Source organism: Gallinula chloropus (genome assembly GCF_964237585.1).
Source record: "Gallinula chloropus genome assembly, chromosome: 9".
Classification (NCBI taxonomy): domain Eukaryota; kingdom Metazoa; phylum Chordata; class Aves; order Gruiformes; family Rallidae; genus Gallinula; species Gallinula chloropus.
Window position 1 is genome coordinate 6,530,154 of NC_140094.1, and position 26,593 is coordinate 6,556,746.

Genomic DNA, 26,593 nt, shown 5'->3' on the forward strand with positions numbered 1-26,593 from the left:
AAGTTCACATAATGGAATATAATTTTGGGCTGCAGCCAGACTTCTTGATTCTTTAAAACTTGCAAGTGAAGCCATCATAAGGACCCTTATCAAGCAATGCAGATGTCTCAAAGCAGTAAAACAATTCCAAGTAACAGTTGGTAAGCAAGAGTGTTATCAGCACACAAATGGCTTTACTTTGAACAAATTACTCAACTATTCAGATTCGAACACTGATTTCTTAATTCTAAACAAAGGAAATTAAAAGTAGTAGTCATTTTTGGAATTTGGAAATGTTTAAGATTTCATAGTTAAACATAGAAGTTTCCTTGGGGTTTGTTAGGGACCAGTGAATGTTTTGACTGAAGTGGCTGATGGTACTGTTAGATTAATTTTGAGATAATGTATGCATATGGAACATGAAAAAACTTCCTGCTTCTGTTCCTAAAAAAATAAGTGGTAAGCTGTCTTGTAACGGTTAAAACCTTGCTGTAGCCCTGAGCATAACAATTTTTACACTTCATGAAAACAACTTATAGCAGAAGTTTTTGTTCTTGACTAACATGCACCTACTTCAGAGAAACTCCTTGTTAGACTTACTGCTAGTGATGGTAGCACATTCTGCTAATTTTCACAACTGAGCTACAGCAGCGAATCTTAAAATTTACACCTATTTTAGATTCTTACACTTGAACAATGACAACGAGGACAAATACCAGCTTTACACAAATTTTGAAATTTACTGAAGCTATGGAAATCATACGGTTTGCCCTCTCTTCACTGGCTTCCAGGAGATATCTTTTAAAAAAATACACTAAGGAAATCTTCCCAGTTTTTCGTTTAAAAAATAAAGGTAGATGGAACATTAATGGTTGGGGAGACCTGTAGGAAGGGAATTGGAAAGTTGGCCATGTCAAAATTAAAATTTTAAGAAGTAACGGTAAACTAGAAAAGATGCCTCTGTATTGTCTTTCAAAATGATGATTATCAAAATTTATAGGTTATGCTTAGCACCTGAGTATGGTGACCCTTTAATTTGCAGAACTGGAGGAAGCCTCTGCATTACTAAATTCTTCTGAAGTGAACATTTGAAATTAACTGGGAGAATAGTAAGGCTTGAATGGCCTGATATTTAGATATGCACAGGAGTATTCCATTAGGATTTTGAATGAAAGTCCCATGATAAATGAGTCGAAATTGAGCAAAAACTGTCAGAAAAGAAGGAAAAATGGATCTTTTTATTACTGAAGCTTGTGTTGGCAGTAGGGTGGCCTTAATGCATGATTCAGATATGAGTCATGCTTTATTATTGCTATTGTAACTAGTGTATTTTTTTGACACTGAGTTTCTAAACCCTTAATGTGGACATTTGAGGAAAAAAGATAAAGGCAATATTTATCTGAGTATAGTAGGATTTAATTTTGTTAAATACTTGTGGAACTTCAGAAAGATACAGTACATAATGTAAATATCTGTTAATCTGTTTTTTTCAATATCCATTATTAAACTCTATTCCCAGCTCTCTATTTTGTAGTTAGTTTTATGGGTTTCCTTCCATTTTCTGTCATCTCTTACAGTGAAGAGGTGGTCCATATTTCCTAAATGATGTTTTATGTCTGTGGCTTTAGATGTCCACCTTTTTTCATTGGAATGAAATGCAGAGTGTGAAGATAACTTGGTAGGATCAATGTCAATAGGCTTTCATATTGCCAATAAACATTTATTGGGACTTCACACACAGTAGCATCACCAGATGCCTCAACAGATTGATATTTTCACAGTATTTTCCTTTGGATGGTGATTTTCACAAAGATTTTTCTAAACATTAATCAACAAATTATAAATGCATGGAACATGGAATGTATAGAAAATGAGAGGCCAAATGATGATTGTTCCTATTAATGTCAAAGCTAACTTGTGAATTCCAGTGTTTGCATATGTATTAGGAAACAACATAATTGAAGTTTAAAATAATCCTAGTGCTTACATACAATGTATTTTTTTAGAAAGGAAAAAAGGGATAAAAGGAAAACCTGAACAAGCAATTGTATCCCACTTGTGACTCCTATGGAGTTCTTTTAAGTAAGATTCTGTACTGAGTGTATCTTCATCTGGTGGGAGCATCTTTCTGTAAATAATAAAGCCTAATTACTTTGCTAGCTTTGGATAACAATATAACATAGGTTAGAGAGTCAATAGGTTAGAGTGTCATTTGTAACTATGGCTTTAATGGTTTAAATATAGCTGTTCCTATAAAATCAGTTTGTAATGCAAAAGGAATTGAGTGAAGTGTTGGCTTGAGAAAGATGAGTTAAAGCCAGCTGTTGGCCTGTTTATTAATACTTACTAGTTTCTTTTAAGATTCAGCTCTTTTCAACAGAGTTCTCTCAGTGGAATGTTTCTAAATATCATGACAATTAAAACTAACATAGTGAACTAGAAAAGCCTGTACCACTTGCAATACAGAAACAGGCATTATTGTTTGCTGAGGCATCACTGGACTGAGAAGTTGCTGCTTGTTGCTATCTTTTTGCTTGTATGTGCTTGCTTGTAAAGGTGAAATAGCTAGACTGAACACAGTGTTGTGAGTATAGGCTTGTGCAGGACAATAAAAACATACATACAAGTCATAAGCACTTAACAAAAAGGGCGAAGCATCAATGAGGAATTTATACTCCCTCAAGTCTGCTGTTGCCCTGAAGGTAAAAGATACCTTTTTGATAGATACAGCAGGATTCTGATACAAGATGCTGTGTCACAGTCTCATAACCTAACTTTACCTCTGATGATGCTCCCAGTACCTTCATGGAATGCTGCTTGGTGGTGCAGCATGATGATGCCTGTGAAAGAAAGTACTTGCTCTGCTACAAACTCGTCTGGGATGTCAGACAAAAATTTCAAGTTTTTCTTTTTGTAATTTGTTGGAGTATGCTTAAGGATTCAACTCTGTCATTTAGTTGAGTTTCTGATAAGTTTTTTAGTGGCATGTAGAAGTGAAAAGATTTTTGGTCCAAATCAAAATTGGGTATTTGTTATGGGCTTTTTCCTCAGAGAATTAATCCTGAAATACCAGCAGTTTCCTAGAAATAAGGTTTATGAAAGTCTGTTGCAGGAGGCTTGATGAAAGGACCACCTTCTGGCAAGCATTTCTGTGACTATCTGTAATAATTTCCAATAGAAAAAACAACATTCATAATGCCCAGTCAGTATTTACAAATATTTTTTTGCTTTAAAAGAATTGTTTCAGACTTTATCTTGTAAAATGCAGCTAAAAACTAAAATTGAGGGAGGAAAATATGTTTCAATAAAACATTAAGATCATAATTTAAAAAGTTGAATATTTGTCATTAACTGTCACTGGTAGCATTATTATTGTTGGAGAATCTTCTTCATTGGTTGGTAAGTAGGTTCAGACATTTTATAGTTAAAAAAAGAGGAGTTAAGGAAGAAGGAAGGTGTTGGCACTCTCATGTATCCCCACTAATAAGTTATTTTCTGTTTTTGAAGCCTGTAGAATCCGTTTCCTAAACGTTGGGCTGTGTTGGGAATACACAGGCACAGAAAATTGTACAGGGAGAAGGGCAGGAGCAATGTGAAATGTTTTTTTTTCTTTTGGTTTTGTAGGTGTGTAAGGGAGGAAATCCACTCTTGTTAGTGAATCTTGATTAAAATACGGGATTCGGGGTAACTTGCTGTGTTTCCTCCTCTTAAAGACTCTCAGAAATTAGCTGGCACAAAAGGCCAAGATAGAACATCTTTCATGAAGCATTTATGGATCCTGGCAGCAGTAGAAAACCAAATATGGGATGCTTTCCATATATAGAAATATCTCAAAGGCTACAGAACAGCTTTGTGAAATTCTCTTTCTTAACTTATTCATTCTTAAGATCTTATTCCTGCCTGCAAGTATTCTCCACTCAGATGCATTTATATGAATACTTCTCTTCATTCTTGTGTTTATTCTTGCTCTTCTTTCCACCGATTCTACTTAAAGTATCTGATCTATAGAGTTTGTCCTAATAGAGAAGACTTTCTCATCTTAATTTATCTTCTTAGATACTGTATTCTTTCTGTATACTTAAGACTGCATTCTAAGATTCTAATGTCCAAGACATTACTTTTTTGCAGGAATTTGTGTGGGTAAGTTTTGCGATATCTGCGTAAGGAGCTGATTTTTTGATGTCTCCTAAGACATCCCTCTTTCAGCTATTTGTCACAGCATCCATATATACTCAATGCCCAGAACACTGACAAAATAAAAATTACCTATAATTCTGAAAGTTGTGAACTTCTGTTCTTGATGATGACTTATTTAAATAATGAAAGTGCAAGAATAAAATGGAGTTAATTTTTTTAAGATGACTTTGAACATTTCCTCATGTAGTTCAGCTGGCGTTTTATTACAGTTCACCATTAGATCACTGTTTAATATGTCATTCTAAAGTTGTGAGAAACTGTAGCTGTTTTCAGATCTTTATTTCTGCCAGATTTTGGGACGATTCATAAACTATTTTCTCTGGGTATTTGCTAACAGTGGTAATCAGAGTTGTGTATTTTATACCAGCACAATTACCGTGTTGGTATGTGGAAATGAAATGATGCTCTGCAAATACATTACCATGAATGGCCTTTAACGTTGGTGAAAGTATGGGGGTTGAAAATAGGATAGCACAAGGTGAACTCAGATGTTCACAAACATTGTGGTAGGTCTGAAGTTTTGTTCTCTCAATTATTTTCATCAAAGCTAGTTAGTTTTGTGTTGCAACTCAGAAGTAACGAAACTTAAGGTAGTTTTTGGTATTTTGAAATGGAAAAAAACTTAGTGTTTCTCAACCATTTCAAATTGCTACAAGACAAGGTTACAGGTTCTCAAGGTTTGCAAGAATTTTGCAACATCATAGAATATGTGTTTTGCTAGCCTTATATTTGGTAGAAAAAGAGAAAAAAAAAGTTGCTTTAAAGCTTTCCTAAAATCTTTTCCTCTTGAAATAAACCATAGCAGAAAAAATAGCAGCCTAGAGTTCTACAGTTTTGGCAAAGATGTAGGCAATCTGCAATGCTGTATAATTGAAGATGCTAGGGAGCCTGTATTACAGTATTTACATACATTATGTCTCTGTGTATCTTAAGCTATTTAGAAGAAAATGTTTTAAATTTAAGTAGTGAATAAATATAATAAGTTGAACTTCATGGACTTGATAGATTTGGCCTGTTCCATATGCAATTCTATGCTGATATTAAAAACTACAATACCATGGATTTGTGTTTGGACACTTAATGTTTTTCTTTCAGTTAACAGATACCAGCTGTATCCAACAGCCCTTCACTATTTTACCAGTTAAGACAAGATGGAGCAGTGCAAACTTTCATATTGTTTTATTTGATCTGGAAAAACTGGAGGAACTTCTGCTGTCATCTCAACTCAGTGGATTAAAGTCATCAAATTCATTCCACAACTGTGACAATCTAGAAAGATCCAAAAGTACTACTGAGAAAAGGGCAGTGACACTAAAAAGAAAGAAAACTTCTGGTTCCACGTCTCCAGTGGATGGGCAAGTAGAAACTGCTTGTGCAGACCAGGTCTCTAGGGATAACAATACAGCTAGGCCTGTGGAAGGAAGTGGTGGCATGAAAAGACAGAAAAAAATGAAGAGTTCAAGAAAGACTAGAATGCAGCCATCAGGAACCATTGATGTGAACGTCACCACTGATATGGCTAAACTGCTTTTGTCATGTCTCTTTCCGTGGGGTGTAGATAAAGAAATAGACAGTCTTTGTGTTAGACACTTAGACATCTTGAGGCTTCACTGTCCTGTTTCTCTTGGGCTTGTGTCAAATGAAAGCTACCTATCACTAATGTTTCCCGGATGGAAGTGCACTGATTGTGGTATGCCAGAAGAGCATGCAGCAATCAACTTGTTTTCAAAGAAAGTGCTTGATTTATCAAACATGTACCTTGCTGCAACTGAAGGACAAACTGGAAGGAAAAAAGGACCTGAGAATAATATTTATGGAACAAAGGGATTGGAGACAATATTCTTCTTATTTAGCAAAATGTCTCTAATCAACAGGATAATTAACCTACCTTCAGTAGTTAGAGATGAAATTGAAAGGTAAGAACTTTTTCGTTGAGTTTTTTCTTCCTTTGTAGTGGTTAAGAAGAAAATATGATAGAGATATTGGGATAAAGTTAGGTATATTTGTATTTTTCTATTTAGCAGGTGAGAAAACCAATGCAGGAATTTATTTATTTTTAACAGAACAAGAACTTGAGTTTTCTGGCTTCACACCCTGTTTTTCCAGAGATCCTACTTTTCTTCACAAATTAACTAAGTATAATAATGACTTCTCTTCAGGCATGTTTTGAGATGTGCATTAGCACATTTGTGCTGTTTTAGCTTTGGCTCCCTGTAAGCAATATACTTTTTTTTATTGTGAAACCCTTGACCCCATTGATAAATAAAACATGAGACACAACAGTCTGTCCTAGTTATGCCATCTAAAGTACACCACCACCCCCACACCCCCAAGTAAAAATGGCAGCTACTGGGAACAAATGCCACATCATTCTATATGTTGTGAGAACCATCCCAAATAACACTTGTAACTCAAAAAATTATTGGCTAAATAAGTTTCCGGCATTAAATGAAAAATAGCATGCTCAGATTATTTGAATGAGCCAAATAGAGCATGCTAATCAGGGAATGGATATTCATGCTTCAGACACTGCTTTGTAATGAAAAACATAATAGTTCCAAGTGTGATAATGCTACCTTTGTTTTGCTATCTGATAATGCTAACTAAGTTTTGCGATCTGAATCCACGCTTTCCTTATTGCCTCAAAATCGGTTATGTGTTTGCAAAGTTATTTTGCTCTCTTCATCTTGGGGAAAATGCCCCTTTCCTGTCAAGTTGTGCTGCCCTGGTGTGTAAGAAGCATAGAGTGAATAGGCATTGGCCTATTTGCCATAATCCTAGGATTTGCCTGTTATATCACCTCTTCCTCTTGTAAATATTTGGGGTCTGAACGAACTATTAGAATCTGTGACTTCATTGAGTCTTTTTATGTGATATATCCTCACTCCTAATTTACTTCATGTTCAGAGTTGGAACGAGTTTTCTTTGTTACAATGAGCTGTTAAGGTTCTTTTGCCTAATTAAAAATTTGAAAGAGCAAATGCTTGTCCAGCTTGCCTTCTAAAAATGCAATCTGTAGCAACATCTATTTGAGCAGTTTAGCTAAAGCTACATCATGCTCAAGTTTAAAAAACGCATATTGAATTGTAATTAGCCGCAGCATTTGCAGGAGGAGTTAGGACAGCTTTCCCAGTTAAGGGTCCTGGTCTCCTAGGTATCTAACTTAAAACTCTCAAGCTGAAAGTTTTCAAAGTTGCTTAGTATTGAAAAGCTTTCACAATATTACGATTTATAATGGCAGTGAATATAAAAGATGAAATATTTTCAAAGGACACCTAAGTACAGTTTATGCAGGGCCACTGTGGAAATCCATTTAAAGGAAATAGTTGAGAATAGAGTAGGGGTTAGGAGAGGTTTTTCAATTCCTTTCTCTTCCATCCATCTCCCTTGTCTTCAAGGGTTAGGTTGCTGAGTTAGTGACAAAGTGAGGAGCAGCAGATACATACAATAGTCTCCTAAATTGTAGCCATCTACTGAAATCCCAAATATTGCAATAATATTCTAAATTATTTAACACTGAAAAAATGGAAACCTGTAAAATATAGCTGCTAGCTGCTCTTGAACTTTTTTCTATGTAATAGGGGAAAAAAAAAGTCCTTCATGAAAATAATATTCTTGTATGACTAATGTTACAACTACCACTCTATTAAGTATAATAAGCTTTGAGCTAAATGTAAAGTTGCTGTATATGGATGGTACTTTTTAGTGTTTGTGTAAATATGAATGTTTCTATACCAAGTTGTGGGCAAAAGAATGTAAGTGACTTTCAGGAGAAAGTAAATTCTGTTTTATAGCAATTGATAGTAGAGTACCCACCTTAAAAAAACTCTTAAGACATAAGACATAAAACTTAAGACATAAGTTTTTTTGCAAGTACATTAAGGGTTTAAGTTTCATATTCTTTTAGTCCCCAGAAATCAGAGTCTGTACATAACAAATGGCGAAATGTAGAAGGAGTAACGCCTTCATTCCCCAGCTCTTATGGAGAGTTATCAAGCAGTAAGTATATGGAGAAGTGGTCAGTTCTGTCTCTCATGTTGTCATCCCTCTTTGTTTTCATATTAGCCTTCAAATTTTCTATTACAGTACATGCCATATCAGCAATCAGAAAGGATAGAGTATCTGCACTTACCCTGTCTTTAAATGTTCTATAGTTTTCTTTCCTTTTCATGCTTCTTTTTTTTGATCGTACCTGCTTGTATGACTGTACATACACTTATACATTGAAAGCTACATTTATATATGGCCATTATTTTTTCAAATTTCAGTCTTTGCTTCAGGAGTCCAATGTTTAAGTAAAATACTATGCACTATGCGATCAGAATTCTTGTGAATTTTTGCTGTTACTGAAACACCAACAGTTCCTACTTAAAATTCAGTTTCTTGTTCTCAAAACATTATATAGTACTGGGTATCTAAGATTCTTGTGTGGATTGAAAGGATGATACAACCAATGTACCCAATTTATATGTCTGACAACAAGCATTGTAGTAAAATACTGAGATGTCACATTTGTCTGTTGAAGTCCAAGGAAGAAAGAAGTGGAATAAACTGGCACAGCTGCCAGTTTGAACTACACCTTGCATTGAAAATCTGAAAAATCAGGATGACTGCTAATAAAACTCACGTGCAAATCCATAACTCTGCAAGCATCACTGGTGAACCATTGGCTATGTGACATCTTGATCCCGCACCAAAATTGTTGCCCTGTAGCAGAACAGTAAATCAAGCACAACTATAACTATACCAAATGTTGTTGAATATTTTGCATAGATTATGCTACTGTTTCAAAGGTGAAGTAGTAGGTTTAGGATTTACATTGTAAAATTTGTAGTTAAGTAGTTTGAACTAGAAAGTATTTATCTCTAGAAAATTATAATAAAAACATACTTGGAGGGATATCAGACCTCTGTTTATAAAAAAAAAAATTAATCCAATTTAAGATAAATATTTGAACAATGTATTTCCTGAATACTTTGTGCTTTTTGTCAGATGAAAGCATAGTCTCTTTCAGATCTTTTCAGGTGTGTTGCTGAAGTTGAAAAATTAAAACCATTAAATATCTACTTGTGTACTTTGTATGTTCCCCATTCTTAGATAAATTATGTGCTTTTCAGGTCAAAGCAGATATCCCCTGGACTCTGGGAGTATTTCGCTACTGAAACTCACTTCTTGTTGGAGCGACCGATCTGTAAAGGTAGAAAATAACCTGTGTTGGTTGTTGCAAAGTAATCCTAAAGTAACATTGGCTGTGACTTAGTATTTGGAATCTGCAATGTGAGAAGTCATGGATTTGTGGTGAAATTATTGCATAAATAATGCCATTCAAATCCATGGAAAGCAAAGCATATTTCAGTATGAAGTATATTATTCATGAAACTATTTTACCTTATGTGTTTAGATGTGGGAGAGAAACTGTCCTGCTAATCTTTAATCTAGGTGATCACCTTCAGAACATGTATTTTAAAACTGAGTTACATGTTCTCTATGAGACAGATGTAACACACGTGGCAAGTGCCATTTTATGCTTCAGGAAAAGAGAGGCCAAAGTAAGGGTGGTCGTGTACAAATGTATTATTATTGAAGAAACAGAAAATACCTTCTTAAAGGGAGAAATATTCTGAAGTCCTTAGTTATTAGAACACTCTGCAAGAATGACTTAGAAAATAAAGTTATTGGTTTCTAGGTCAGATGAGGATCATGCCTACTGTTAGTGAAGAATCTGATGTCTTAAAAGATAAATTAGTGCTTCTTGAGAGTTGACAGGTAACTCTGAAATAGTCCAAACTGTGAAATGTTGAGACCATTTTTTTAAATATGCATTTAAATAAAGATGTGTTTGTTGCTTGAGTGAGTTAATGTTCAGGAATAGAAAACTCAAGACAGTATACTGTAAACACAAGGGATTTTACTACAGGAGAGGGAAATATGTATTACAAGTTTATCTCATAATGTCACTTTTTAAGTTGAATGCACCTTTGTGCTGCGTTTCAAGTGCTAAGAATATTTTCCAGAGCTGAGGGATGCTGTGGGACGGAAGTGATAGTCCCACAGTTATGGTGTGCAAATATTGAATTCAATTGAGTGTGAATATTTTATCTTGAGCTTATCGGCTGTTTATCGTATCTCCACTGTCTGGGTATCTTCTGTGTGATTTCAAATTCTTCTTCCTTCATGAACTGTACCTCTTTCAATATGATTTTTTTCTTAAATCCTATTAATAATAGGACACACACCCCCCTGTCCCCAAATACAGGACCTCAGTTTCAATAGCTGCAGTTGTCATGTGAAAACCATATAAACTCTTGCTGACCAAGAGTCAAGTCTTATAGCTATGAAATTTGTTTTTGGAGTGTAGGTGATTATGTGAGATCTAGGTATTTATGTTTTCCAATTAATTTAATGACTGATCAATTTATACAATGATAACTCTTATCTAGTATAGGGTGGAGGAAAATAAGTTGTGGAATAAGATGCCTCACACCTTTTTCATGTTAAGATGTTAGGATGCTGAAATTGTCAGGTACTGCAAATACCATGCTATCAGTGCTTCTCAAATTTTAACATTATTCAGACTTAGCTTTTTGGTTGTAATAAGCTTTGTTAACCTGTTTTGTGGTGCAGATTTCAGGTTGCTTGCAACCAAACTGCCTTAGATGTTTTAAATTTGTGATGTTGGCAATCAGCATGGGTATTCAGCAACCAAAGATTTATACAAAATTATCATTTCTGTGGATAGCAAGGATATCTTTGCTAAAACTTACTTTCTACAAACAGATTTAGGGCCAATTTATTAATCCTGAGCAGCCTGATTAAGCATGCATATACATTTACCCAAAACATTTTTAGCTACCTGGTATTAAAAGGTTTTTTTATCTTCGCTGGAGGATACTGACTTGGACATGACCCGAAGGACTTTGCATTTATCGATTCCTCATCTCCTTACAGTACTGTAGCAGATTCTGTGTAAACAAGGAAACTGAAAAAACCTGCTGCAAATGATTGATCAGTAATCTACTGATTCGTTTAAAGGTTGAGGGAGGTCTTATACTGTCTTAAACTTAAAATGCACATGTTTTGTAAATATTTTCTAGGACTTTTTTTTCCCCCAGATAATTTTAAAGGAAAGGTTGTCTTCATGCCTTCTGCTGTTCTCTCAGATGCAATGTAGCTCGTTGCTACACTTACATCTCTCCCAGAAATCACTTAAGTGCACTGCTCTTTCAGATAGATATAAACACACCCTCACCAAGCTTTCCTTGGAACACTTAAGTTGATTGCATTTCTGCCCTTAATTTATATTTTAAATAGCCTATTTCTCAGTTATATCTGGGAAAAGTATTTTGTTATATTTTTATTTATTTTTGTAGATGCTGCTGTATTATTGCTGCTTTATGGACCCTTTTTGGGCTGAAAGGGTGGACACTACAGTAAACCTTAGAAACAAAAGTTACCAGACTGGTCAATAGTAGTCACTAGAAGTAACTGGTGACGTATAGGAAGGAAAGATGGTATAGCTTAGTGTAGCTGTAACAGTACAACTCACCTCAATTTTTCTTCAGTTGCCTTTTTGAGTTGTTTTCTGGTGTTGCTGCTGCAGAATGGAACAATAACATTTCACTTAATATCGGTATTTATTTTTGGACATATGGTGTTTTTGCTTGCTTAGGCAGAGAAGCACAGAATTTTTGTCACATTGCACAATCCCAACTGAGAAGCAGCTACCAGTTGCAACTGTGGTTACGATTATGGAGGAAAAAAATGAACACACACATTAGTAGCCAACAAGATAGCCAATGTATATGTAATACAGAAGGGTGTTAAAGAGGAAACTATCACAGAAAGTGGAAGGTGCTCATATAAATTTGTTTTGTGTTAGAAATAGGCAAGGCTTCCGGCAATTTTTTTAAACTTTGCGATAATGATAGATGAGGAATATGAATTCTCGGGAAAGATGCAGGGAGGAGAGAAAAATAAACATATGAAACTACACTGAGAAATGTGGAAATGCAGATTCAGCCAAATGATAGACAAATAGCACAATGGGACATACAGGTGCATCTACAATATCATGTTGTGCCATTTGCTACAGTTTATTTCATTGTAAGATGTTAGAGGAAATTACATGTTACAAATGCTGCCTGGCTGGCATATGCATTACTGAATGGTACAGATAATGAGTATCTGATTCAGATTAGTGACAGGTTCTTAGCAGATCGGAATGCCATGAGTAACACAAAATGTGTGTGATTCTTCTGTGCACATCTGCAGGAATTGTTTTTCAAATTTTCCCAGGACAGTGACACGTCTGTGTTTCCTTCTCTTTCTTAATTATTGTCGATATATTGTAAGAGTCTGCTGTAAAGTCAGGTCTGTAATCCCCAAAGCTCAGGGTTGTAGGGGTGTGAGGAATTGGAAACTGCCTTTGGTTTCCCCGGTAAAATGAAGTGCTATTATAACAAGATGAAGGTTTGTGCTATGGTGAAACACGTAGACCGGGGTTCACTTGCTGTGAACTTTCATGCTTGGACCTGACTATGTTATACTTGTCTACAATAAAGGATTTTGTCACAAAGGACACCTACAGTCTTTGTTCTGCTTAATGATTTGAATTTACAAGGGCAGCCAGAAATGTGATTGAGGACAGCCCACGAATTCACTGTACTTGATTAGTGAGATGGAATTCTCTCTCTCCAAGGCAGTTTGAGGGAGCCTGCACATCAACTTCAGTTTAATACAAACTTAAATATTTTTCATACATTGTTTACAAATGTAATACAGTCATAAAATGTTTGTAATGTAAATGTATTTAACTTAAAATGTATATATTCAATTTAAATTCATGCTTCAGTGGAGGGGGAGAATGCTGTGCTGGAAACTAGATTTTTCTCTGTCTTTCAGGAAATCTCTTGTACTTAAAAATTAATTGCTTTAGGAAGGGGGTAGAATTGTATTTTATATTTCCTTTGTGAAGGAAATACCACATGAAGAATCACAGAATCATTAAGGTTGGAAAAGATTAAATAAGGATTGCAAAAGTTTTGGTCCATTGTGTAAGGTCACGTGCTTTATAAATGCCTTAGGTCTTTAAACTTTCTCATTTCTCCTGGGGATTCTGTGCTAAAGTAAAGAGAAGGAAAGTAATAACTCTGTCATACAGTCACCACACTGCATTGTCTTAAGACCCATATGCACTGTACCAGCTACTGCAAGTGCCGTTTATAGGCTGTTCATAATTCCAGCAGACATTTCTTTGGATAAGAGAAATGAGGAATGTATTTATCTTTGTTTTAGATAAAAGACACAGTATTATCATGTCTGAGTTAGAGAAATAGAGAATCACCACTAATAACAAAACATTCTTTAAGGTTTTCAGCGAGAAACTAGACACCATAAAACCCCTACAGAATGTCAAAATACAATGTACTTAGTCTGTGAAGCATTTTTGCATGTACAGGAAAAAATGAAGATCTTTATTAGCTGTTAACACAATGTGCTTTACTAGCATCATTATCATGACCCCTTGAAAACAAGGTAGTAGATGACTGATTCTAGTTTGGACATAAAGAAAATGAATGCTTAATTACTGGGGAGCAGTCATGATTCACATCTTGCACTGTTTTATTGCTATTCAGTTAACATTTATTTCTTTACATGTACATGGGGATGTGAAAGATATTGAGAAGTAATGACATTCAGTGAAAAAACCTTAAAATTTGTAGTAATTTAAAATTGCCGAATCTTTAGGTAAATAATTGATCATCCAGTAATCATTTGTATTTGATAGATTATTGAAGCAATGCAAGCAGTGCTGCTGGCCGAAGTTCAGAGGACTATGAATCCCTTAAAGACGACGATCTGCAGAGAGCCATTGGCCGTAGTGGAGAATGGAAATGGTAAGTTGCAGACACTGCCAAAGACTGAGGAGAAGGACTTGCAATGCATTAAAAATGTTGCTTTGCTGTGTAGGTGCAAAATTTATTGGTTTATTCTTTTAGAAAATCTTTCTCTAATACTCAGAACAAGTTAGGGGTATGGGTTCATAATACATTATTTCTGTGTAAGACAAGCCAAGTGGCCTATTTCTGACCTTAGCATGCTATGAGTTTTCTCGTATGATTGTCAAGGAGTCAAAGGACTTTCACACTCTGAACATTAAAACAAAAAGTTAGTTTCTCTGACTGTAGGATACTTCTGGTATTTTAAATATTTGCAAACAAAGGAGACAGTGTGTTTTGAAATACAATCAATAAATCATATGGAGAAGAAGTTTAATAAATTTATCTTTTCAATGACATCAGAACATATACAGCACTAAAAATTAATTGCTTAAATTTATAACTTCATAATGTAGTACAGAATATATTATTTTTCTTTTGGAAATAATCTCCCTGCAAGGAGAGATCAAATGCATTTTACAATTAGATCATTTCATTTTACAAGAAGCTTACTTTTTGCAACTTTACAATGGTGCTAATGTTTATGGTAAAAAAAGATTGAACCTGAATTTATGTTATGAAGTTATACTCTTCTTTTTTTTTTTTTTTTTTTAGCCCATTAGCTGAATCTTAAAATTAAGTGACCTAAATTTTAGATCCAATCTTATTAGTGAGCCTTCTCTTGGGAAACTAATTTATAATCTCATTGAGTGTGTGTGTGTCTGTCATGAAAATTTGTTACCAATCTTCTTGTTCCATGGTGCTAAAAATGATCAGTGATACTTTGTAGCTTCAGGCCATGAAACAAAACAGGGTGTCTCTAATTTGGACTGTTGAAATATAATGAAACTCAAACACTTTGATTGTTATGTATGAGTTTATACGTTGGTTACACTGAAGATTGATTTGATTAATTTCACTTTTTTATGTGCTTTATGACAAGATGCATTGTAAGTAAAACATCTCCATATATCTGTATAAAGTTCATGTATGGATTTGATTTCAAATGCCCTGAATTTTCAGGATGCATTTCAGTGTGGTATCTTGATGTGGGTTATAACAAAAGTGAGACTAGGTTGTAAATGCAGATATCTGCCAGCTCCAAATAGGCTTAGGTCTTTGGGTTTGTTTGAAAACCTATTGTGCTATATGAAAAAAACATTTCTGTTAGGTAAAGAGAACTGTAATGATTAGAAGAGTCCAGTACTCAGTTGTTTAATGCTAATTAAACAATGTTAAAATTAAAATAAGGATTGCACAAGTCATGAATTCAGGTGATTTACTCCAGCTTTCTACTCTCCGAAAGGGCTATTTGGTTGTATGTCTGGGAAAAGATTTTTTGCTGTAATTTTGTTCTTAACCCTATTATTGGAAGGTTATTCCACAAACAACTAGAAAATTGCTTTGCTAGAACGAACACAGTATTCATATGCATTTTTACTGGGTAAGACTTTTTCATATTTTGATTGGAACTACATGAATGCATCCTGTAAAGTGAAGTGGATTTTTTGACACATTGTCCAGCAATTTAATGTTCTCTGGAATAGACAGAAAAAAATACAGGAAGACTGGGGAAAAAAAGTGTAATACTAGGACTATTGAATATGGTGTTTGTTTTCTTTTTTTCCTCATTTCCATTCATGCTCCAGCTTGTGGCATTTAGCACACTAAGAAAATAGCAAAAAAATTCTCATTTGGGGTTGCATGGTTGTCTAAAAAGTACTGCAAAACTTGGTGGCTTTATTCAGAATTGGAAAAAAAAACCCCTATGATTTCTAACAAGTTAAACTTTGCAGTGTGTAATGATATGCAGAAATTATTAAAAAATCAATCCAGGAGTAAGTGTACAACCTGTGTAACTACGAAGACAAGTAATTATGTCTGGCTTTAGTTATTCACCTGATAGGTATGTCATCTTACATCTTATTAAATACTCTATATTTATGGGTTCTACAGTAGCTGTCCTCTTGTGTGACATCAAGGTAGAGGTTAAATATTGTTTCAGGTTTTTAAGTCATAATTCAAGACTGGGATCATGCACTCTGACCCAAAGTAAAAGTATCTGAATCTTGGCTGCCATCATCATTGTATTGCATTTTTGTTTAATTGGAATTAATAGATTTGATCTGGAGATGTTTAACCTTGTTTAACTCAACGAATTTCCACTGGAGTCAATAGTAGTTTTCTTTAAGAAGACAAACAGAACTTTCAGGATTTGACCTTCAGTTTTTATTATCTTTAAAGTTTAGAGTATATTATATAGCTGGGTGGGGGTTTTTTTAGGAGGCTTCTGCATCTTTTACTTCATGTTAAAGTGTGACAGCATTTAGACAGCAAATTACTTTGAGTAATTTAAAATGCCATATTTTTCTCTGTGGTTCTATACAGACAGAATTGCTTGTTAGTTGAATTAAAAAAAAAACCAAAAAAAACCGCACAAAAGCACCCCCACCCTCCAGATAAAGCAGCCACTAAACAAATCACTCAAACCCATAACATATTTTGCCAGAAACAAACATAAGGAATGGTAATCACGTAGAGCATGCCAGTGAAAGTGTTAACTGTGAGCTGTCCTATCATGTTCTCTCACTGTTGCTAGAACAAAATATAAACACAACTGTTTCCAATTTCTTATTGCTAGTGTCAGAGACCTGTTCCCCAGCATGTTGATAGCAATCTTACCATCAGTTTCTGCAAGCTTTGCTTCAGTTTCTCAAAGAAGCGAAGGTTTTCCCTAGTTTTTGACATGGATTATAATTGTGAAAAAGTAGATACCTTCTTGCCTTTTTCCTGAACACTGATAATCTGAGGTTAATGGTACCATTTTACAGGTTTTTAGTGTAGTATGGTTTTCCACTGCCATGTGCATTAGAGACAGTGATTTTAAAATTTTAACAACATATTTATCCACTTTTATTTGCATAAACTAAGAACAACTAAGTTTGGCATTCTTAATTTATTTTTTGTTTGTAGTATTTGATCTTAACATCCATACCAAGTCCTTACCCAGCCATGTGTAGAACTTCTTTGATTGGAGGGAAAATAGTGGCAATGCCATTGTTTTTATTCAATAAAAGTGATTGGATATAAAGAAATTGGATAGTACCTACTGCAGCGGATTTTAATCCATTATCTTCCTCAACAGTAATTTATTGCTTGCCCTCAAGGCATTCTGAAGTGAGCCATCTACAGAAACTGTTTCACTTCTCATGGAAATCTCAAAACACTTGCAAGGGTAAGAGTTAAAAATGAGATTCCCTCACCTCTGGCTGTGTGTTGTGTGTAGGACTTTGATCTCCTTTTAGCTACTGCACTGAAGCAGTTTTAGGTGTGCCATCTTTGCGTGCCTATACTCATAATGCAAAGGAAGCCCAAACTATCTTATCTGGAACACCATTAGAGCATACAAGTTCTTGAATTGTGGGCCTTGATTATTTCCTTTTCTTCTGTAAAATGTGAAGAACTGGATGTATTTACCTCTTAAGAAAATCATGAGGATAAATGTGTTTTAAGATGTTCATGCTCAGATATTTAATTGATGAACTGATGTATGTGATATTCTAGGAGTTCCAAAAACTGGACTAAGTGAAAAGAAAGTTAAAGAATGGGCTTTATTCCTAAGTACAGAATATTATTTTAACTGCCTCTTAGATTTGTGAAAAATTTTAAATGTGAAAAATCACACTGCTAAGACTAGCTTGCAATAAATTCTGGTTTGCATTTAAATTTCTAGTTTAAGAAACTGCTAATGATTCAAGCTTTTAAGTGTATTTGAAAGCTATTAGCTATAACCTCACCTTTTGTATGTGGTTTTGGAGTTCTTTAAACTATTCAATTATATAGGTTCTTGCAGGAATAAAAGCTTCTGTTGATAAATACCAGAGTGAAATTAATGGGGGCAATTGAATTCCATAGGTTAGTGTAAAGAATTGTCAAAGACTTATCTAGAATATAACAATATGTTTTGTTAAAATGAGGAATCCATTCAGTAATGGTAAATCAATGAAAGGCGGGATACAACAGCTTCTCTTCAGTAGAGAAGTGTAGTGACCTGCAGCAGAGGGTTTCAAACACTTCTATTGTCTGGGTTTCACAAATCTGTGCAGTTGCAGACAACTTTTTAATGTCAACTCTTTGGAAGTCATTCTGTGACAGTGTCTTTCTGTATACCAAATGAATCTTCTTGCCTGCCTGCAGTCTTGTAGATTTGTCAAGGAAGTGGAGATAAGAAGGGTGGTTCTGTGTCTGAATTTTTCTATGTTGTCATCTTGCTACAACCTATCGCCTTTTCATATTAGTCCAAATGCACGTTCTCACTTTGTATTTAAACAAGGATGACAATCCCTGTCTCTGAGCATTAGTCTGTTTGGAGCACAAACATTGCACAGGGTTTTAATGAAAACTTGTCCTTGTTTTCATGACTGCTGAGGAAATAATTTCTAGGGGTGTAAAATGCGTTGATCCTCTTATTTACTGTAACCACGTTTGTGTAATTCGTACTGTTTGTGTTCTGGTGAAATACATGACTGAAACCACATCTGAGGAATTGATTTCAGGCTCGAATTTTTAAATTCAGAGAAAACTTTCTCTGTCCTCAGATCCTTAACTTTCCTCTACTGTGGTAGTTTCAAGTTTGGGTTTGGCTTATGATGTATGAAATGTATTTGGCCTTTGAAATGGCTTGCTTTGCTGTGGCTGGGTTCCATCTCTAACATGAATCAAGTAAGCAGGCAAATCTGGAAAAAGGTGTCCAGACAAAATGTGCTGGAGAGTGCACATCACCAGAAAATGAAAGCTATCAGTGCAGCTCTTGGGAAATACCTCGTCTCTTGTGGGCTGACTACTTGTACAGTCAGGGATTAAGTCAGTGACAGGATGACCTCATTGGAGGATTTCTGATAAACAAAAGAAACTAAAGAAATAAGGAGTATAGGATGAAAAGGAACTGAAGGTAAAAAAAAGTCTATGAAAATGGGGGGAAAAAAAAAAAAAAAAGAATGGCAATGTTACCAAAAGTTATCAGTTTTCCAATCAGGAAACTTCTTGCTGATTTAAAAATTCAAGAGTAGAGTTTCATCCCATTTCTGGTGTGATAAAGGTTATTTAGATTACTTTGAACTAGGAAAATAGGAGATTGTAGCAATGTTCATGATTTTGAATGAAAAGAAATTAAGAGATCACTAAATGCACAAGCAGTTAGGAACCCACATATCCCAGCAATGTGGGTTTTGAAGAGCCTAAGAGAAAAAACTCCTCCTTGGTACATACAGATTACAAGATAGAAAAAACCTCAGTTTGAAAGAAAAGCAGCCAATGAGAAGCATCAATTCATAATGACTGATATGCTAAGGGAATGCAAGTGAAGGGTTTGTGTCAGTTTTTATAACCTATTTGTTAAACTCACAAATTTTAGTGATTTTTATTTTATATGCAGATATTTGAAAGAACCTAAAGAGATTTACCCTATTGAGGCTTTTCAAAGATTTTTATTGCCTTAGAGGACCAAATAATACTTCCTACTGCCTGTACAAACTAGTTCAATTTTTCAAGGGTATTGAGATCACGTATCTTCAGTTTGTCATATGAAGATCTGGAGTGTGCCTTTAGAACTTATGCTTCCACTGGCCAAAAAAAAAACCGGAATAGGACTAGTAGATTGCATTTAATAGGGATGAGATTGCATTTGCATGGATCCACCCATTTCTGTGTTATACTAAAACTGTGTTTACAAAAACATAGCGAGAGCTTATCTGGTTGGGTTAAAGTACAGTCCTGTTCATAGAAGCTGAAATCTGAATCAGGACACTGTTGTTAAGAGGTAAGTCTGGGTTTTTGGTAAAATTACTGAAAACGTTGACATGAAATCTTTACACTTCAGGAATTCTTTTCATACATGGATTCTCTAAAATGTATGAATTAGAGTGTCTTGCCTCACAGCATTAGTGATTAAAACACATAATATTTCAAATAAAATTGATCTAAACTGTTCCTCTTCCTATATAGTCTGTCTGTATTTGAAGTCTTTGAAGTATTTGCAAACTTCAGTTTGAGTAACATCTGAACTAAACACTGTGATCATACTTTCTTGCAGTTGTTACTTTTAAACTGTTTTTTGACTTGTGGCTTCAGATATCTGCCTGGCTGGCATCTCTTACTTTTTGTTCCAGCTTAACCCTTTTATTCTGTTGCACGTTACATCTTCCACTTCAAATGTTCCAAGCTGTTCTGTTCCTTTATGTTCCCATCTTACACTTTCTCTTTTTCTTGAGAAACAAGAATGTTAAAAGTTATCTGCAAAATGAAATTTCATTTCTCTGGCCACTCTTCTTATTAGTGCAACCATTTCAGCCAAGTTCGTGTGTGTAACAATTCATTGAGCCATTAGACTGACTTCAGGCTGTTTTTAAAAGTTCTTTGGCGGGCCAAGTTTGAGTGTGGATGTATTAGCAGTAAGCAGTGTAAGAAAGTATTGTATCATCAACTATTAATGAGAATTAGATTCATCTGTAATCTCATTTTAGTCCGTGAAACAGTAAACCACTTAATCTCGTATTTGTTTGATGAATGGACTTTGAGTATAAGCTGGTGACAGCAGTAGCTTTCCTCTGTACTGAATATGCATTAAAAATGAGTGTATTATATTCTAGTTTCATATTACAAATATTTCCAGTAAAAGAATACAAATCAATGTTATATTTTAGCATCTAACCTGCGGTTTAGCTATACTACTGTATCATGTCCTAGATATCCAATTAAAACTGTATTTTGATCCAGTAGTCTTTAATATTAGTGGTCAAGTACTAAAGGAAGTAAGCTTAAAGACTCGTTCTACAACTACAGCTTATTTCATTCCATGCGTCATATATTTTACCAGAGAACTCCTTAATGTAGCAGAAATCAGATTTGGTGTGTATTTTTACACAAAATCAAATTGTACAGGCGCCATCTCAGACTCCTCCAAAACATTAGGAAGGATAGGATTCACTGGTCAAGGAGGCAGCAAGGATGACATGTATTCTAAATTCAAATATGCAATGTAGTTTGGACAGTTTTGTTCTCTGTGCTTTTTTTCTGTGGATACTGAATGAGAAGAATCTCTAATATTCCGTCTGTATAGATCTTTAAAAGCAAACACTCTCTTTTTGGGGATTGTTAACAGACATAAAATGATCATTGGTTCATTATATAATTAGATCAAGTCAAATGCTGAACTCAACAGTAGTACAATAATTATCTTTTAGTATGACAAGTTAAATGTTTTAATAATATTGTTTTTTTAAAAAATCCTTACAGTAAGGAGAAACTACTTCTAACTACTGCTAATAGTATTCAGTAAGATGGAAACTTTCCATTATGTGTTTAGTGAAAACTACATCGAACTACATTCATTCATACAAATCTTCATTATTAGTATCGAAGTTGAGTCTAGCTAATGCACACCCAGAAGAGCAACACAACCGAACTGTGCATGTTTCTAATACTAAGACATCTGCCTCTGCAAACACACCCTTGAAATCACTCCAAAGAAGCTTTTCTTGACTATTAAGCTTATCAAGAAAATATTGAACTGATTGGAAATGCATATACATCACTGTAAAATGCATATCAACCAAAATCTTAAATTTCAGGACGGAAAACGTTCCGTGTGTGCTTCACACAGTTTTAGAAGTCTTAGTACATCCATTTGTATTTTATGTGTTTAACATAATTCAGAATCTATTTTGCTTTTTAAATAAAGATGAACTCGCTGTTTCAAAGCAGATAAACATTATTAATATAAATACTATTTAATATTTGGATGATAAACAGAACTAAGCCCAAGATCCCTTCCAAATACTGAAGTGTATTTAGTTTGTCTCCCCTCACGCCTCATTCATATTTATTGTTTCAGCATATGCTTCATTTTAAGGCCCAAAGAAGTTAGATCCACCAAGTATCCCAGCTTGCTTCACCATTATATATTAGTTTTTCAATAGTACTTACTAAGAAAGATGGCAATTCAAATGTTAATGAATGCAGAAACCTTTTCAGAACATCTGAGGAAAGTTTTTTCTTAAATTCAAAGCATATCAGCAGAAGATTCCCTCCACATACACACTCTTAGAAAAAAATTTGACTTGGATCACTTTTAAGATACCTATCACTAATTCCCTAAAGACCAGGTGCCTGTATTGTTCTCATATGATGGATGTTGGTCACATCACCTGCTGCACTACTAGGAGATGCTCAGATAGCCTAGTGAGTTAGGAACCTGAAACCAGGAGGCATTTTTTGTAGGATAATTAATAGCTGGTCTGTATACTCTTTTCTCTCTACCATGTTAATTTCAGGATAGGCTTTGGATTTCTTTCTCCTTTCCTTTTTTCCCTTAAACTCCAGAAGTATGTTTAAAAAGAAACAAAATACATCTGGTGTAACTAAAGCATGCCAGCTCAGTTTAATGTACTGATAATGTTCTATGGCTGAATTCTCTGTTTCATTTGGAAGTGAAATAGTGTGAAGGTTTTGCATTTCATTTTGTGAGAGTGGTGAGTTTGATTTTTGACAATGGACATAAATTTTTGTATTGACTGAAAAGAATCTAGTTCTTTTATGGTTATGTTAAGCAGGACCTGCTTTTAATTTGTGTTTTCAGGGAAGACTAGCGTTTTTATGAATGTTAGGAAGACCATTCAAATAGGTGTGTCCCAGATAATTTCAGCAGATTAAGACCATTCTCAACCCCTGGGAAAGAATTAATTATTTAATTAGTATGTGCCTCTTGGAAGGTACAAAAGGAGCTCCTTTCACTAGTGACTATTGTTATCCATGTCAAAGTATGATATATCGTGTTGTATATGAATTTCACTGCTGGCAATAGTTTATATTAAGGACTAATAAAATAAAAAAATCCAAACATGAGTGTTAACCTGTACTTTTCTGTAATTATTTAACTGTTTAGTTGCATTGTTAGGAATGTTTTAAAATAGGACTTTTAGGTGTCTATGGAATTATGTCAGTGACAAACATGCTAGAAATAAATCTTCAGTTAGAACAGCAAATCTGACTGGCATAGGAAGCAGATCTACCTCTTGCATCTTACCTACATACTGCAAGGCAGGTCACAAAGCACAGAGTAGACTGATGGACAGGGCAGAGAGAACCATTGTTCCAATATTCTTGTGATAATTGTATGTAGAAGCTATATTTGCAAAACAGTTTCTCTAATGGTCTATGGCTTATAAGGGAGTAATTTCCTGCAGCCTGGAGTAAACTGGGTTTCTATTTAGTTGATATTGCAGTTTGAAACCTAACTGTGATGTGGATGCATTTTTTTTTTCAGAAATTGATGAATTAATAACATGTTGAGTATAATGTATTTCATGGAGAGGCAAAACTGATAATGTTAGGATCAGTAGTCAGATATGTTCTGATATGTTTTCTAAGTTAAAAATAGACACTTAGTGTTGTATTATATTCATAGATCCATTAAATTGAAATATAATACAAAATGAAGAATTCTCAGTATTTTTCTGGGTGCTTTGGTGTGCTATTTACAGTTAGGAGATTTATGTAGGAGATTTTAGAGGGGTATGTAAGGGGGAACTGTCCCTCTAATAAAAGATATTGTTGTACTGTGCAGTGCTTTTAGGAGTTAAGCAGTAAAAGCCCTGCAACAAAACAAAAACCTTTAAGAACCTTGTTTATTGAATTCTGGTGGCTAAAACTGCCAAAAATAAATTAATAGCTGTTACCACTGCAGTGGGTTTTTTGTTCACAAGAAAAATATCTTGACATATTTTTTCATTCTGTGATTGGTGCACATTTCAAGGGTATAAATTAATCTTCAAAGGATCCTAGGGAATATCTTTCCTGGACACTTCACTTATACATCAAGTTGGCCATGTTAGCAATCTAATCACAAACCTGTAATTCAGTGGACAACAATTTCTTATTGTGAACAGTGTAGCAGCTTTTACTATCATTTAGGTCAGCCTAAGATTGCTGATGCACCATATGTTTCAGGCCATGGATGATGGATGGTATCCTCTGGTGCCCATCCCTAAGTGATTGGAAAGATTGAAGACACACAGTTCACTTAAGCTTGCTTACTATTACATCAAGTAATCAGCGTGATAGGCAAACCTGTGCTCTTTATGTCACACTGCCCAACTTTCTGGAGGGACATTGTGTCAAAAAAACAATCTAAGAACATTTCCAGATGACAGGCCAGTTACTAGAACAGCCATTTAACAACTGGATTCATCTAAAAAGCTTAATAATATGGAAAAGTCAATACAGGTTTTTAAAACACCTTTATTTATATTTTATTTATATAGTGTTTTGGTTTTAAAGGGGTTTTATTCCAAGTTTGAATTTGTGCAACAAAAAGATAGAATAATGCAATCCTTCTCATAGTTTAGCCTTTAGGATGTCAAAACATAGTGTTCCCACTATTAATCGGAGATAAGTGCTACTTGGAAATAATTTTAATGTTTTAAACTTTAAATTGATGCTTCTAACCACGAAGTCTTAAACTTCTAAGACAGAAATATTTTTTATTTCCTAATGCCTTTCTCTACTGGTAGCAGTCAGTGTTACTTTCTTTTCCCTAACTCCATTGTGCCAGGAAACTGGAGCATCTGTATATTTAACTGAGGCAATCTTCCTTTCTGTCAGGTTGCAAGGTGGCTAAGAGTCTTTTATAGGATACAGGAGGAAAATCCTAGATGATGATTCTAAATCTCCTTTTGCATAAAACCCCTGCAAGACTTGCCATGAGTCAGAAGAAAGCTGAGGAAGTAATAAGTAAGGTGTTTAAAATATTGTAATTTGAAACTGCTAGCAGTGTAAGTGATTGCTATAAATGTCTGGGTTTTGTTGTAAAATAACTGAATTGAAACCTGAATAGACTGAAATATCTATATACCAGATCAGCCATGAGAAAGGAGATCTAGACAGTTCTGTGAATTTGAACCCTGTAGAGTTCTCATACAGCCTGTCATCAATGAACACTTTTTTTGCATACATTTTTCTAATTAAAAAGCACAGCTACAGTGTGCACTTTGATTAAAGAGCTCAAAGTTGCAGAATTTCTTCCTGAAGTAACAGTTTCTGAACCCTACATTCTGGCAGCTATTTTGCTGGGTTGTTTTTTTTTTTTTAAATTTTGTCTCAATTTCTTTGCCTGGATCAGTTACTGGTTTCACAGTTGTTATATTGACCTACTTAGATGCCTGTGGCCTAACACCAAAATAAATACATTTTTCATATCTGAAGCGTGCCATTAATGAGAAGTGCTAATAAAAATAGTTTAAAAAACATTTGAAAACTGGCTACTCCAAAGTCAGAATTTCAAGGCAGGCTCTCTCTTGTCTCTTGTTGACAGCTGAGACACTGAATTCCATAACCAGAGACAATTTAGGCAGCAGCTTCTAAAGTAAATATTAAACTAAGGTAATGGAAAGAAAAAGCTATTCTGAGGAAGAGAGTTTGGGGAGAAGTGATTAACACTGACTTTAAAATCAAGGCTATCAAAGAGACGGGGAGGAAATGTGGTGATAGCAGTAAGGCTCATCACTTAACTACAGAGTAGAAATTATTAGGAAGGTGAATAAGAATTGTTCTTTCGGGCCCTACCTGAATACATGAACCTGCCCATGTTAGAACTGAGCATTTTGCAATTGCTGACATTTTGGTAACTTACTGAGACACCTCCTGGGCAGGGATAAGCTTACTTGGCTTTACGGTAACTGATTCTGGTATGAGGACACTCATACTGGAGCACTGCAACTGAGAGAGTAGCATACAAATAAACACAAGAATGAGTGAAAACATTTCAAATATAAACTGCACTAGACTAGAATAGCTCAGCTGGAAGGGTCCTGCAGTGATCACCTAGCACAGGCCACACTACAAGGCCAGTAGCGCAGGCCTTGTCAGTGAGAGATACAGCTAGAATTAAGGAAAAAGAAATGTAGAAGTCTGAGACATTTTTTTCTTCAAAGGACAATTGATGAGAATAAATGAGAGCACATCTGGATAGCCAATCCTCTGAGCCAGATATGCAAAAGGAACTTTAAAATACAGCACAAAGTCACATACTCTGAAATACTCTTAGTGGAGATTTTTGCTTTTCTAAAGTAAGTTTCAGTCAATGAAAATGTTTTTAGGATAAACCAACATAGTCCTTACATCTTTCTTGCCAACTATTCTGACTTGGATAACAGTGAAACATACTGGTCATCTTCATTTGGAAATACTCTTATGAAGCTAAAACCAGTACCTAAAACTGTGTTGAGGTATCCAGACTAAATATTTTTTTGGAAAGGGCCCAAATCTCTATAAAACAGGGTTTAGGTATTTAAGCAGTGAAGAATCTCATTGCTCTCCTATACTTGCATTAGTAGTGGAGAATAACAGGGTTCAAGCCCATGTATTGACTGTAAATCTTGTGGCTTAGGTTTGCTTCATGTTGACTATTATGTGAGAATAGTGAC

General features: G+C 34.9%; 1 protein-coding gene across 1 annotated transcript in view; it reads left to right on the top strand.

Moving 5' to 3' along the window:
• Positions 1-26,593, top strand: part of WDR72 (WD repeat domain 72) — a gene marked incomplete at both ends in the record, with an annotated part of 94,409 nt that overhangs the window by 42,772 nt on the left and 25,044 nt on the right. The window contains 4 exons of the mRNA XM_084267971.1: positions 5,272-6,092; positions 8,084-8,175; positions 9,294-9,373; positions 13,964-14,072. Of these exons, the coding sequence (XP_084124097.1) occupies positions 5,272-6,092; positions 8,084-8,175; positions 9,294-9,373; positions 13,964-14,072 (1,102 nt within the window). The remainder of the gene's footprint in view (positions 1-5,271; positions 6,093-8,083; positions 8,176-9,293; positions 9,374-13,963; positions 14,073-26,593) is intronic.